Source organism: Zalophus californianus, chromosome 4 (assembly GCF_009762305.2).
Source record: "Zalophus californianus isolate mZalCal1 chromosome 4, mZalCal1.pri.v2, whole genome shotgun sequence".
Lineage (NCBI taxonomy): Eukaryota > Metazoa > Chordata > Mammalia > Carnivora > Otariidae > Zalophus > Zalophus californianus.
Window position 1 is genome coordinate 106,183,200 of NC_045598.1, and position 14,614 is coordinate 106,197,813.

The 14,614-nt window shown below is 49.7% G+C and overlaps 1 protein-coding gene across 1 annotated transcript; it reads right to left on the minus strand.

The window, feature by feature from the left end:
• Positions 1–3,486: 3,486 nt before the first annotated feature.
• TCHH (trichohyalin) lies at positions 3,487–10,966 on the minus strand. Its single transcript, XM_035727245.1, has 8 exons — positions 10,829–10,966; positions 9,549–9,895; positions 8,868–9,491; positions 8,293–8,711; positions 7,665–8,151; positions 7,275–7,547; positions 6,530–6,767; positions 3,487–6,457 (listed from the first exon to the last, which is right to left on the minus strand). Exons 1-8 carry the CDS (start codon positions 10,964–10,966, stop codon positions 3,614–3,616), a joined length of 5,370 nt encoding a protein of 1,789 aa, XP_035583138.1. The 3' UTR covers positions 3,487–3,613.
• Positions 10,967–14,614: the final 3,648 nt, after the last annotated feature.

Here is a 14,614-nt window from a genome sequence, read left to right on the forward strand (position 1 = left end):
CTATCTCTGGCACCTGACCCCGTGTGGAGTCTCCAAACCCAGCAGATCCCTGCGGTGCGCTTCCGTGCCGCTCCTCCCCGGGAAGGAAGGGGAGTCTCCCCGGCTCTGCCGCTTGTTGGGTTCCTGCTGCAGGGGCAGTGGCCCGACTGGGCTGCGGATCACAGTTTATGGCAACCCTGAGGTAAAAGCCCATGCCTCGGCTCCGTCTCTGCACCCAGCTTCCCCGCTCCGATACCTGGGAGGTCTGCCGCACTCAGGCACCCCCGTGTTTCTGTGACCCCGAGGGTCCTGAGACCACACTGTCCCGCGAGGTTTCCACCCCCAGCTTAGCCACTGGAGCGACGTCCCTCAGTGGAGCCAACTTCTAAAAGTTCCGATTTTGTGCTCTGCTGCTCTATCACTTGCCAAAAGCGGCCGACGGAGGCCCCCTCCCCCGCCGTCTATCCTCCTGTATATCGCCTCGGATTCACTTCTCTGCACGTCCTACCTTCCAGTAAGTGGTCGCTTTTCTGTTCAGAGAGTTGTTGCTACTCTCTTCTTTGATCTCCTGTTGAGTTCGTAGGTGTTCAGAATGGTTTGATCCCTATTCAGCTGAATTCCTGAGACCAGACGAAATCCGCGTCTCCTACTCCTCCGCCATCTTGCTCCGCCCAGCCGGGATGGTTGGTTTCTTCTGAGGGCCATGAGAAAAGGATCTGTTCCAAGGATCTCTATCCTTGGCTTGTAGATGGCCATTTTCTTCCTGTGTCTTTGTATCATTTTTCCTACCTCCATGTCTATGTCCAAATTTCCTCCTCTTATAAGGACAACATTCGTATTGGATTAGGGCCTACCTAGTGACCTCATTTTAATTTAATTACCTATTTAAATACTGCATCTCCAAATATGGCTACATTATAATGTGCTGAGGGTTAGAACGTCAACATATGAACCTGTAGAGGGGACATAATTCAGCCCATAACATGGAGACCAGCTTTTCCAACATAGATCATATGTATTAAACTCTCAATCCCATTCCGCAGTAGCAGCCAGTTGATGTTAATAGAGCTCCCAGTTTATAGTTAAGCAGCCAGTTGCCCAAACAGCCTCAAGGTTCTGCCCATGCATGTACATTATTCAGATGGAGCAGGAAGGTTGGCTTGCCAGCCTGTTCTCTTGCCAACCACTAAAAGAAGAGCCACAGGGCATGGACTGGCTGACTTTTTTTTTTTTTTTCTAACTACATGTTATTATAACTGTGATGAAACCATACTTTCTTCTTTGGAAATTGGCCCTTTCCTCATCTTGTAACGTGCTACAAGAAGTCTGAAGGGCTTTGATCGTTTTTATTACAGTTGAACTGTAGCTTAGATGAGTGTATATTTCAGGAGTATCCTGGGGCTGATATTTGTAAGGAGGCTCTGAACCGAGTGCCCATTGAGAGGATCCTGGGGAAAGCCACTGCAGCTCTTTTAGGGTTTCTGTGAAGATTAAGGAAAAGTTTACACTTGCTTTAAGAGAAAAATAGTTTTGCAGTTAGAAATCATTTGAAAGAGATGAAGTTCCAAGGTAGTATCAGGGGGTTCCCAGGTTCTGTCTTTTGTGGGTATCTGCTATTTGTGTTAAAGTGAGAGGCTGGTGCTCCTTGAAGAAAATGTCACCTTACTCTATCGGAATGATTCTCAGGAGCTATAGGCTTCACTTTATTGTCTCTACCATTGATCAAAATGTTAAGTGTCTGTAATTTAGAACATCTTCTCTCCCATGACCCTCATAATTAGAAATGATCCTTTCCTGAATCAGGGCCTTCTTGGACTTATTCCTCGTTACTAAGATATGAATGCTGAATATAAACTTCAGCAGGTGGCATAGGGGTGTTTGGATTATTAGATAACAGTTTTATACTTTGGCCTGATTAGTATTAAGCATTTTTTTTTTAAAGATTTTATTTATTTGACAGAGAGAGACACAGCGAGAGAGGGAACACAAGCAGGGAGAGTGGGAGAGGGAGAAGCAGGCTTCCCCAGAGCAGAGAGCCCAATGCAGGGCTCGATCTCAGGACCCTGGGATCATGACCTGAGCCGAAGGCAGACCCTTAACGGCTGAGTCACCCACGTGCCCCAGTATTAAGCATCTTCTGTGTCACCTCATGGATTATGTTCCTTAAGTCTACAGGTCATCTGTAATTTCTGTAATACTGAGCTGAACTTTCAGGCCATTTTTTACTCTTGGCTTATCAGACACCAGAGACCAAGAAGCTGCTGTATTCTCAGAGGGAAGAATTAACAAACACATTATACAAATAATTTTGTATAATGTCATGACTAGTGAGTCACTGGAAGGATAGAAAGCTGTGGGGTCAAGAATAAAAACACTTGGAAAGAGAATTGTAGCTTGGAGGTGGAAATAATGTAGGGTTCAACCAACAGGGAAAAAATGGTTGGGGAAAATATTTTTCCTTTTTCATATTTAGACATAGACAATAGTAGCCAAATACCCTTATGTGGGAGCTTATATCAGTTACAGACCATTAGATTTTGAATTATGATTTGATGCATAATCAAAACAGACAAAAATAATTGCCAAACATTTATTATTTTTTACACAGTCCAATCATTTCAACAAGAATGTCTCCAAAGTAGTATCAATAGGCCTCAAAGGATTGTGGGCTGATGACTCTCACCTAAGGGCCTCTAGGAACTTGCCCTTCTGTTCACAAATTTTCCCTTTCCCTCCCCCAAAATGCTGTGATCTCTTATTGGTTCTAGAGCTAAACAGATGTTTACAGGATCCTGAGCAGGTTTCCTCTCAGTTAAAATGAACAAAGGTAGTAATATTCTCAAACCCATCAAAGACTGGGGGAAAAGAACTGAGCACTACAGACTACAGTAGACAGTTTTAAAATTCGAACTCTGGAGTTGTTTGAGAAACACCTTGCTTTTGCTTCATGAGATTTTAAGTGCTTATGAAGTGTGAAAAAAAATCTAATTCAAATTCTAAGTCTTGAAGCTAAATTTTTGAAAGTCTTGAAGCTAAATAAAGATACTTCTTCCAGTTATGGACTGATTTCAGAAGTTTTTCTGTAGAAGTCACTCCCCCTGTGCTATTCAAGGGCTGTAAAATATCAGTCCCCTTGCAGAATCTGTGCTAATTATGCCACAAAAGCGAGTCTATTTGGAGGTAAATACTAATGTACTTTAGGCTCAAGAAGAAATGCCAAACTGGAACATTAAAAATATTTGAACTCTCCAAAAGATGGATCAACTATTAAAAAAACAGACCCAGTTCTTTTGAATCTTAAATATTATTCTTGTTACTTTTGAAAGCAATAAATTAACGTTCCCCAAACAAAACTCCTTAAACAAATTAAATGATTTATATTTTTAAAAAATGCACACCACATCTGCACCAAAGAGCAAAGACACCCTGCAGTAAAGAATTATTTCAGGAAGAATAAAAGGCAAGAGTACAAGGTACATGAAATGAGTGTAGTTTAAAGTTTTGGGGAAAAAAAGATTTTGGAACATCAGAAAGTTCTCCCACAACCAGAAACATTTGAGTCATTTGGTATCCAGTGTTTCTCGTTTTCCTTTGCTGGAAGCTTTGGCAGGTGTCCGGATATTGGCAGCATCTCTTATGGGCGGTACTGTGATCTCTGCTCTTGGATGTACTCATACAGAGGGCTGGAGCGCACCGGGACACTGGCAAACTGACGCTTGCCCGGCTCCAGAGCCTGCTGACTGCCCTTCTCTCGGTCCTCCCAGACACCGCGCCGCCTCTTCTCCTCCTCCTGCTGGCGGCGCAGCTGTTCTTCCCTTTCCTGCAGGAGCTGCTCCTCCTCGCGGAACTTTCTGTTGCGCTGCTGGCGAAGCTGTTGCTCACGTTCCATCCGGCGAAGCTGCTGTTCCTCCTCGCGGAGCTTCCTGTCACGCTCCTGGCGGCGCAGCTGTTCTTCCCTTTGCTGCAGGAGCTGCTCCTCCTCGCGGAACTTCCTGTCGCGCTCCTGGCGGCGCAGCTGTTCTTCCCTTTCCTGCAGGAGCTGCTCCTCCTCGCGGAACTGCCTGTCGCGCTCCTGGCGAAGCTGTTTCTCACGTTCCCTGCGGCGCAGCTGTTCTTCCCTTTCCTGCAGGAGCTGCTCCTCCTCGCGGAACTGCCTGTCGCGCTCCTGGCGGCGCAGCTGTTCTTCCCTTTCCTGCAGGCGCTGCTCCTCCTCGCGGAACTTTCTCTCGCGCTCCTGGCGAAGTTGTTGCTCACGTTCCCTGCGGCACAGCTGTTCTTCCCTTTCCTGCAGGAGCTGTTCTTCCTGTTGGAACTTTCTGTCACGCTCCTGGCGGCGCAGCTGTTCTTCCCTTTCCTGCAGGAGCTGCTCCTCCTCGCGGAACTTTCTGTCACGCTCCTGGCGGCGCAGCTGTTCTTCCCTTTCCTGCAGGAGCTGCTCCTCCTCGCGGAACTTCCTGTCGCGCTCCTGGCGGCGCAGCTGTTCTTCCCTTTCCTGCAGGAGCTGCTCCTCCTCGCGGAACTGCCTGTCGCCCTCCTGGCGAAGCTGTTGCTCACGTTCCCTGCGGCGCAGCTGTTCTTCCCTTTCCTGCAGGAGCTGCTCCTCCTCATGGAACTTCCTGTCGCGCTCCTGGCGGCGCAGCTGTTCTTCCCTTTCCTGCAGGCGCTGCTCCTCCTCGCGGAACTTTCTCTCGCGCTCCTGGCGAAGTTGTTGCTCACGTTCCCTGCGGCACAGCTGTTCTTCCCTTTCCTGCAGGAGCTGTTCTTCCTCGCGGAACTGCCTGTCGCGCTCCTGGCGGCGCAGCTGTTCTTCCCTTTCCTGCAGGAGCTGCTCCTCCTCGCGGAACTGCCTGTCGCGCTCCTGACGGCGCAGCTGTTCTTCCCTTTCCTGCAGGAGCTGCTCCTCCTCGCGGAACTGCCTGTCGCGCTCCTGACGGCGCAGCTGTTCTTCCCTTTCCTGCAGGAGCTGCTCCTCCTCGCGGAACTGCGTGTCGCGCTCCTGGCGGCGCAGCTGTTCTTCCCTTTCCTGCTGGCGCTGCTCCTCCTCGCAGAACTTTCTCTCGCGCTCCTGGTAAAGCTGATGCTCACGTTCCCTGCGGCACAGCTGTTCCCTTTCCTGCAGGAGCTGTTCTTCCTCGCGGAACTTTCTGTCACGCTCTTGGCGGCGCAGCTGTTCTTCCCTTTCCTGCAGGAGCTGCTCCTCCTCGCGGAATTTCCTGTCGCGCTCCTGGCGAAGCTGTTGCTCACGTTCCCTGCGGCGCAGCTGTTCTTCCCTTTCCTGCAGGAGCTGTTCTTCCTCGCGGAACTTCCTGTCCCGCCTGTTGGCTTCCTTTTGCTCCTCTCGCTTCAGCAGTTCTTCAGCTGGGAATTGCCTGTCGCGCTGCTGCCAGGTCCTTTCTTTTTCTCGCGCTCTCTCTTCTTTCTGTTCATCCTGTAGGGGCCACCGATCCTGCTGGAATGGTCTCTCTCCAACCTGGGAATCTTCCAATTGCCGGATCTTTCCTTCATTCTCTCTGCGTTTGGAGTAAACCCTGTGATTACGAACTTCATTTTCTTTTTCTGGTTGCCACTGCCATTTCAGATCACGGCGCTGATCCTCATCGTGGAATTGCCGCTTCCTGTCCAGGCGCTGCAGCTCTTCCTCCTCCAGATATTGCTTGTCGCACTGCTCGCGCCTCCTCTCCCGCTGCAGCTGCTCTTCCTCCCGCTGCAGCTGCTCTTCCTCGCGATATTGTCTCTCCCGCTCCTGGCGCCGCCTCTTCTCGCGTTCCTCTTTCTGCAGCTGCTCTTCCTCCCGCTGCAGCTGCTCTTCCTCGCGATATTGTCTCTCCCAATCCTGGCGCCGCCTCTTCTCGCGTTCCTCTTTCTGCAGCTGCTCTTCCTCCCGCTGCAGCTGCTCTTCCTCGCGATATTGTCTCTCCCGCTCCTGGCGCCGCCTCTTCTCGCGTTCCTCTTTCTGCAGCTGCTCTTCCTCCCGCTGCAGCTGCTCTTCCTCCCGCTGCAGCTGCTCTTCCTCGCGATATTGTCTCTCCCGCTCCTGGCGCCGCCTCTTCTCGCGTTCCTCTCTCTGCAGCTGCTCTTCTTCCCCCAGCTGCTCTCGTTCAGCTGGCTTGGCGTACACTATGTGGCGGCGTCTCTGGCTTTCCTCCTCTGGTTGCCACCTCCATTTTTGGTCGCGGCGCTTCTCTTCCTGGAGTAGCTTCCTCTCGCGATCCTCTTGGAAGCTCTCCAACTGGAGCTGCCTCTCTTCACGGATCTGCTGCTCCTGCCCCCTCTCGAGTTGCTGGCGGCGCTGCTGCTCCTCCTCACCGAACAGTTCCCGCTCCTGCCGCTCCTCCGCTCTTAGCTGCCTCTCCCGCAGCTCCTGCAACGCGGGCCTGGCCGACAGCCTCTGGCGGCGCCTCTCGCTCTCTTCCTCCGCCTGCCACTGCCGTTTGAAGTCGCGGCGCTGCTCTTCCTCCTCCCTCTGCAGGCGTGCCTGCTCTTCCCGTTGCAGCCGTCGTTCGCGGTCCTCCCGGAGGGGCCGGAACCCGCGCTGCCATTGGCGGTCCGCCTCCTGTTCCCGGAGTTGCCGCTCGCCCTCCTGGCGCCGCCTCTTCTCCTCCTCCTGCTCCTGGCAGTGCCTCAGCTCCTGCCTTTGGGGCCTGGAGTAGACTTTGCTTTGACGAGCTTCCGCCTCATTTTCGAGCTGCCACTGCCACCTTGGGGTGCGGCTCTTGCCCCTATCACGGGCCTCTTCCTGTTCCACCTCCTCAGCCAGCTGCTCCTCGCGCCTGAGCTGCTCCTTCCGCCTCTCCTGTTCCAAGTGGGGCTCCTCGCTCCTCAGCTGCTCGCGTCTCTCCTCCTGCTCGCGCCTCAGCTGCTGCTCGAGTCTCTCTTCCTGCTCGCGTCTCAGCTCTTGCTCCAAGCGCTGCTCCTCGCGCCTCAGCTGCTCTTTCCGCCTCTCCTGTTCCAAGCAGGGCTCCCCGCCCCTCAGCTGCTCGCGCCTCAGCTGCTGCTCGAGTCTCTCTTCCTGCTCGCGCCTCAGCTCTTGCTCCAAGCGCTGCTCCTCGCGCCTCAGCTGCTCTTTCCGCCTCTCCTGTTCCAAGCAGGGCTCCTCGCCCCTCAGCTGCTCGCGCCTCAGCTGCTGCTCGAGTCTCTCCTGCTCGCGCCTCCGCTCTTGCTCCAAGCGCTGCTCCTCGCCCCTCAGCTGCTCGCGTCTCTCCTCCTGCTCGCGCCTCAGCTGCTGCTCGAGTCTCTGCTCCTGCTCGCGTCTCAGCTCTTGCTCCAAGCGCTGCTCCTCGCGCCTCAGCTGCTGCTCGCGTCTGAGCTGCTGCTCGAGTCTCTCTTCCTGCTCGCTCCTCAGCTCTTGCTCCAAGCGCTGATCCTCGCGCCTCAACTGCTGCTCGCGCCTCAGCTCTTGCTCCAAGCGCTGCTCCTCGCGCCTCAGCTGCTCTTTCCGTCTCTCCTGTTCCAAGCGGGGCTCCTCGCCCCTCAGCTGCTCGCGTCTCTCCTGCTGCTCGCGCCTCAGCTGCTCCTCGCGCCTCAGCTGCTGCTCGCGCCTCAGCTCTTGCTCCAAACGCTGCTCCTCCCTCCTCAGCTGCTCGCGTCTCTCCTCCTGCTCGCGCCTCAGCTGCTGCTCGAGTCTCTGCTCCTGCTCGCGTCTCCGCTCTTGCTCCAAGCGCTGCTCCTCGCGCCTTAGCTGCTGCTCGCGTCCGAGCTGCTGCTCGAGTCTCTCTTCCTGCTCGCTCCTCAGCTCTTGCTCCAAGCGCTGATCCTCGCGCCTCAACTGCTGCTCGCGCCTCAGCTCTTGCTCCAAGCGCTGCTCCTCGCGCCTCAGCTGCTCTTTCCGTCTCTCCTGTTCCAAGCGGGGCTCCTCGCCCCTCAGCTGCTCGCGTCTCCCCTGCTGCTCGCGCCTCCGCTCTTGCTCCAAGCGCTGCTCCTCGCGCCTCAGCTGCTGCTCGCGCCTCAGCTCTTGCTCCAAACGCTGCTCCTCGCTCCTCAGCTGCTCGCGTCTCTCCTCCTGCTCGCGCCTCAGCTGCTGCTCGAGTCTCTGCTCCTGCTCGCGTCTCCGCTCTTGCTCCAAGCGCCTGAGCTGCTCTTTCCGCCTTTCCTGTTCCAAGCGGGGCTCCTCGCCCCTCAGCTGCTCGCGCCTCAGCTGCTGCTCGCGTCTCTGCTCCTGCTCGCGCCTCCGCTCTTGCTCCAAGCGCTGCTCCTCGCGCCTCAGCTGCTCTTTCCGCCTCTCCTGTTTCAAGCAGGGCTCCTCGCCCCTCAGCTGCTCGCGCCTCAACTGGTGCTCGAGTCTCTCCTGCTCGCGCCTCCGCTCTTGCTCCAAGCGCTGCTCCTCGCCCCTCAGCTGCTCGCGTCTCTCCTGCTGCTCGCGCCTCAGCTGCTCCTCGAGTCTCTGCTCCTGCTCCAAGCGCTGCTCCTCGCGCCTCAGCTGCTGCTCGAGTCTCTGCTCCTGCTCGCGTCTCCGCTCTTGCTCCAAGCGCCTGAGCTGCTCTTTCCGCCTCTCCTGTTCCAAGCGGGGCTCCTCGCCCCTCAGCTGCTCGCGCCTCAGCTGCTGCTCGCGTCTCTCTTCCTGCTCGCGCCTCAGCTCTTGCTCCAAGCGCTGCTCCTCGCGCCTCAGCTGCTCTTTCCGCCTCTCCTGTTCCAAGCAGGGCTCCTCGCCCCTCAGCTGCTCGCGCCTCAGCTGCTGCTCGCGTCTCTCTTCCTGCTCGCGCCTCAGCTCTTGCTCCAAGCGCTGCTCCTCGCGCCTCAGCTGCTCTTTCCGCCTCTCCTGTTCCAAGCGGGGCTCCTCGCCCCTCAGCTGCTCGCGCCTCAGCTGCTGCTCGAGTCTCTCCTGCTCGCGCCTCCGCTCTTGCTCCAAGCGCTGCTCCTCGCCCCTCAGCTGCTCGCGTCTCTCCTCCTGCTCGCGCCTCAGCTGCTGCTCGAGTCTCTGCTCCTGCTCGCGTCTCAGCTCTTGCTCCAAGCGCTGCTCCTCGCGCCTCAGCTGCTGCTCGAGTCTCTCCTCCTGCTCGCGCCTTCGCTCTTGCTCCAAGCGCTGCTCCTCGCGCCTCAGCTGCTCGCGCCTCAGCTGCTGCTCGAGTCTCTCTTCCTGCTCGCACCTCGGCTCTTGCTCCAAGCGCTGCTCCTCGCCCCTCAGCTGCTCGCGTCTCTCCTCCTGCTCGCGCCTCAGCTGCTGCTCGAGTCTCTCTTCCTGCTCGCTCCTCAGCTCTTGCTCCAAGCGCTGATCCTCGCGCCTCAACTGCTGCTCGCGTCTCAGCTCTTGCTCCAAGCGCTGCTCCTCGCGCCTCAGTCTCTCCTGCTCACGCCTCAGCTGCTGCTCGCGCCTCAGCTCCTGCTCCAACGGCTGCCCCTCGCGCCTCAGTTCTTGCTTGCGTCTCTCCTCCTGCTCAAGCCTCAGCTCCTGCAGCTCACGCCCTTGCCTTTGCAACTGCTCCTCTTCCTGGAGCTCCCGCTCTCGTTGCTCTTGGCGCTCTAGCCTTTGCAGCTGCTCTTCCTCCTGGAGCTGGCGCTGCTCCCGCCTCTCTCGCCTTCGCTCTTGGTCAGGAAATTTCTCTGGCTCCCGACCCTTGCGCCTCTGCAGATACTCTTCCTCCTCCAGGCGCTCTTCCCGTTCTCGCCTCTGTGGCCGCTGCTTCTCTTCCTCAGCGAGCTCCCTCTCCAGTTCTTGCCTCTTCTGCCTGCGTTCTTCCAATTGTCTGTCCTGGGACCCAGATCTCCTTTGGTCTTCTTGCCTGGCATCTTGTAATGGGTTCTCCTTTCCCTCACACTTGGCCCCCTTCTCATCTAGCCCGGAAGCCTGGCTGAGAGCGTAATAACAAGCTTGAGCCACCTTGAAAACGAACAGCAGGAATTCATTGAAATCGACAAGCCCGTTACAGTCGCGATCCAGAAGTTCCAGGATCAGATCTACTGTCTCAGGATCATGTGGTCTCTATAAAAAAAAATGAAAAAAATTTTACAATGGGCTATTTACAGTAGTAAACTTTCATACAGACGATGAATATTTTGTAATATGCCGACACTCAGAAGACATTAAGAGCAATTAGAAAACATCCAATGTGTTCTCAAGTCTTGTCCCTATGTAAAATGTGAACACTTCATTTTAAAACATACATTTGTTGAAAATTTTTGTAAGTTGTAATTTAATGATCAAAAGAATCCATGTTCTCTTGAGCTGGGTGAATAAGAATGAACTCATCTTCAAGAGAGAAATACGATGAAAATTTATGAAGTTTTACAGCAGTCATTTCTGTCTGAAATAGCCAGTACCCCTGTTCGATTTTTATCCCACGTTTGAAAACAGAACAAGACATTTATGTTAACATCATTTTACTAGAGAACAGGCTGATTTTAATTATTAAAATTAGGAAATAAATAAGTTCCTTCCAAGTTTAGTTTGATCTAACATGTTTGGTGATAACTTCCCATGAACAGTTCATTCACAATGATATTGCCATCAAGTACATGAAATAGTTGTTAGCAACTTCCTTAGTTCTCAGACTACAATGCCAGCTAAGTACTCAGAAATGAATGGAGGTGGGGGCGCCTAAGTGGCTCAGTTAAGTGCTAGACTGGACACTTGGTTTCTGCTCTGGTCATGATCTCAGGGTTGTGGGATTGAGCTGAAGGGGGCTCTGCACTCAGCACGAGTCTGCTCGTCCCTCTCCCTCCCCCCATACTTGAGTGCATGCAGTCTTTCTCTCTTATAAATAAATAAAATCTTTAAAAAAAAGAAATGAATAGGGAATGTAGTGTAGAGCTGTGATGGTACAAAATGGATATAAATTACCATTCTTTGCTATGATCTCTCCTGAGAAGAAATCTTATAACCCTAAATCAATAGATTTTCTTTTCTTGTTCTTACCCGAAGGACATCTCCAAATTCCCTTTCAAGGAGGTTCTTCAGGTCTTTCTTGCTTAGTGCTGCCCCATCACAATCATGTGAGGCATATTGATTGAACATTTCAGTGATATTGAAGATGCTTCTCAGAAGTGGAGACATTTTTTTTTCCTTCCTTCAAGTTCAAGTAAATCTAGAAGAATAAAGTAGGATTCAGAATCACAACTGTTTCTGATCTTGGGGAGGCTTCATCCACACTTTCAGTCAGAGCAAAATTTACAACAGTATTTTCAACCTGGGCTTTCAAAACTTTTTATCTTTAAATATTGTACTTAGAAAGGGGAAGACAGATTTTGAGAAATTTCAAGCCAGGAATTATCTTCGGACTATCTTGTAGTCAGCTTTTGATTGTCCCCTAAATCTGGATTATCCATATCCTTTCCTCCTCTCTCTTCCTGCTCTCTAGCATAGGTCAGATCAGATAGTGAAGAGTGTAGAAATTTACATTTGTTATGTTGTCACTCATAAGTATCTTCCTCTAAAGTTGAATAAAGAGAATAGGTGAAAGCCAAAAGGTAAAGGAAGATTTAAAAGTATCTTAAAGTGGATAGAAGCCATGTAGATCTAATTGTGGCAGCAAAACATTTGGTGGTAACCAGAAAAATAAAAAGGGAATGTGGATTATTTTCCAACCTTATAGTACATGCATCTATGAGGATAATTCATAAGCCACCAGTTTTAAGAGTAAGCACCACTTCTTCCTAGTCAAGGATGGCATTATAATATTCAGATATAACAATGCAGAAAACAGAGTACATGTTATCTGCATTAACCCAGATATGTTGCAAATACTCAGTTATTGGCTGGCTTCTTTAATTACTTCCCAACTCCAATACCTCAGATGTCATAACTACATGAAGATGGCCCATATTGAGTAGAACCAATATAGAAAGAGTACTGAGGGTTGACGATCTATTGAGATGGCAGTTTTAGGAAGAAGAACCCCATCAGAGTTACACATGACATCCTCCAACCCCTGATATGCAAACAAACTTATAGAATTCAAAGCCTTGGGAGAAGAGCCATGTTTCCATTTGAATGATGACTTTAGCTATAAGATGGCATGGAGTTAGTGGGAGTTTGACATCACTGTAAGATACTGATCCTTTCTGGCACACAGACCCTCCTCTCCCCCACTGAACATCTACTATAGCTGGAAATGAATCGTACAGAAGAACATGATCCCATTGACTGGGACTTACCCACTTCACCAAAGGAAGTTGAGCCCTCGCTGACACTGCTGGCAAGTGTACTGGACAGTTGGGAGCTGGACCTTTTATAGGGGATTTAATTGTGCCCTGAAGAGCAACTTGGGAAGGAGACACCCACTCTGTGGGATGGCCTGATTCATTCTTAACCAAGCCCAGCTCCACCTCTGTCTCCATGAAGGACTTGTTTATCTCACTATTTGCTCACGTAGTTATTTGGCACGAGGTTCACAGACCTTGCTTTCTGACAGTTAAGGTACTAGTCCTACCTAACATGAATGGATAGACTATTTGACAGAATCTGTAATTTTCTTGAAGTGCTAAAATTAAGTAAAATAATGAAATAAAGAAATTAATGTTCAGAATCTTAGTTATGACTTCACAAAAAAGTAGTAATCTCTAAGCCATTTGCAGAGTGGAGTTAAACAGAAAGTTTAGCCTCAATTGATGAGAACAAATTAATATAGCATAAGGAATTGTTTTCAGTTTTTTCTCTAAAAATGCAGGTGGGAAAAAGTTTGCATTTATATTTTTGGGTCTAATGATGATTTTCCTACAGATTGGGGATTACCTCCATGGTAAGCAATTTTGGCACCTGAAAATATGTTTTCATTAATTGTTCATAAGAGAACATGAGATCTATAAAATTTCATTCTTAGGATATTACATCTAAATGAAGTTTGCTCATTTCTTTTCTCGTTAGCATATCAATGCCCCTGGAGAAAAAGAGCTGGTGTAATGCATTATTGTAGATATAATCATCCTACTCAGCCTAAGTTACTAATGATTATGACACCTAAACACTTGAGTCTGCTTCTCCTGGAAGCACATTAAGGTAATCGGTCATTCTAGCCCATTATATCTGTCAGGGCTTTCTCAACCCTGGCGATCATTTGCAAATCTCAGCGTTGTTTTAATGTAAGGAACTGGATTTTATCCCTGGTGTCAGTGACTTCCACCCTTAGATTTCAGACTATATGAAACTTTGGTTCACAATAGGTTTATGGAGACTATTAAATGATTCAATGGCTTTCAGCATTTCTATCTCTCCTTTGTCCAACACATCCAACTATTGGTTTTCTGAATTTTGAGGAGACTTTGTACGGCCCTTTAATAGAATGTGAAGATTGAGAACCTAAATCTTGATGGTTAGTACATTATGTGCAGGTTCGTCCAAATGATAATAGAGTTGATTTCTGTTTCTCCCCTCACTTGCTGCTATTCCAGAGGTGGGTGAAGAGGAAAGTGGACGTGATAAGTGGTGAGAAGACAATTGTAAGCCTGGCTCATTTCTGCATCCTTAAGGACTTTAGCACTGAAGCCTATGATCTAGGGATTTTCCTAGAACTGTCACTGTTTCTTGGGATCAGGTAGCAAACTTAATGTAATAAAGTACTTAGTGAAGAGTGAACATTTTTCTTTTTACCTTTCTATTTAGAGGTTTATATAGTTCTCTTAATCTTTGGATTCTAGGATAGAACCATCATGATAGAACCATCACGAGCACTGTGTACAATGTAACCACAGATAATCTCAGAATCTCTATTTCTCACAGAGGGATAGCCTTATTTATGGGTGTCCTTCAAGGAATTCCCAGGACAAACCTTGCTTTATATCTGATTCTGTTGTCATCCACCAGTGTGTGATCTGTTGGGAACCTCAACCCAGGTGGTGGGATGCATTTGTCTGATTCCATTATCTTCCTGTAGTCAGTACACTCAAAAGGAGACTGGACAGAAGTTAGGTTCTATGAGAATAAAGGGAAAGTATTAATTATTCTAAAATCATGGTCGAGGAAGCAAAATAATACAGAGGCAAACTTCCCCCGCAAAGCGCTTCTGAATAGCCTTGAGAAAATGGCTGAAATGGCTTTCATAGTAACAGAAAAACTCCTTCTCCATTATGAATGAAGCTTGATATATAATCCAGTGATGGCTGTCTTACCTACTGTTGTTTAAAATCAGCACAACATAAGGCAAAATATTTAGAAACCTGAAAAACCTAAGCTTATCTTTCTTGCTGCACTTTGTCCATCATCAGAAAGATTATAGGTAGATTCAAATGCTAAATTCTAAAATCAGGTTTGATATTATCCTAATGAAGTGGCCCTCATTACTATATAATATTCTTTTATTTAACACAGTATCGTTATTTTAAAATCCTGTTTATCCTAACCAGCAGCTCCTCAGTTTCACAGAGTGTTGGGATTTATCAAAAGACACATTGAATGGGAAAAATGAATTTAATTTTCATAATTTGATGAATACTCTGAATGAAGGAAGCAGGCATCTTTGGTTGGTTAGATGGAGACTTTATGATGTCTATTATAGAGAGGCTCACAGCTGCCATATGAAAGAAGGGCCATAGGTCCTCAGGGGCCAAGGTGCTGTGTGACATTCTCTATTAGACTTAGATCTGCTCCTAGTGCAATGGTAAATCACTCTTTGCGATGAGATAAGAGTATCTGTATCTAAATAACTAAAAAAAAATTTTTTTTGAGAGAGCTTTTACTTCTGACAGTAAGGCATAACATAAAGGAGAT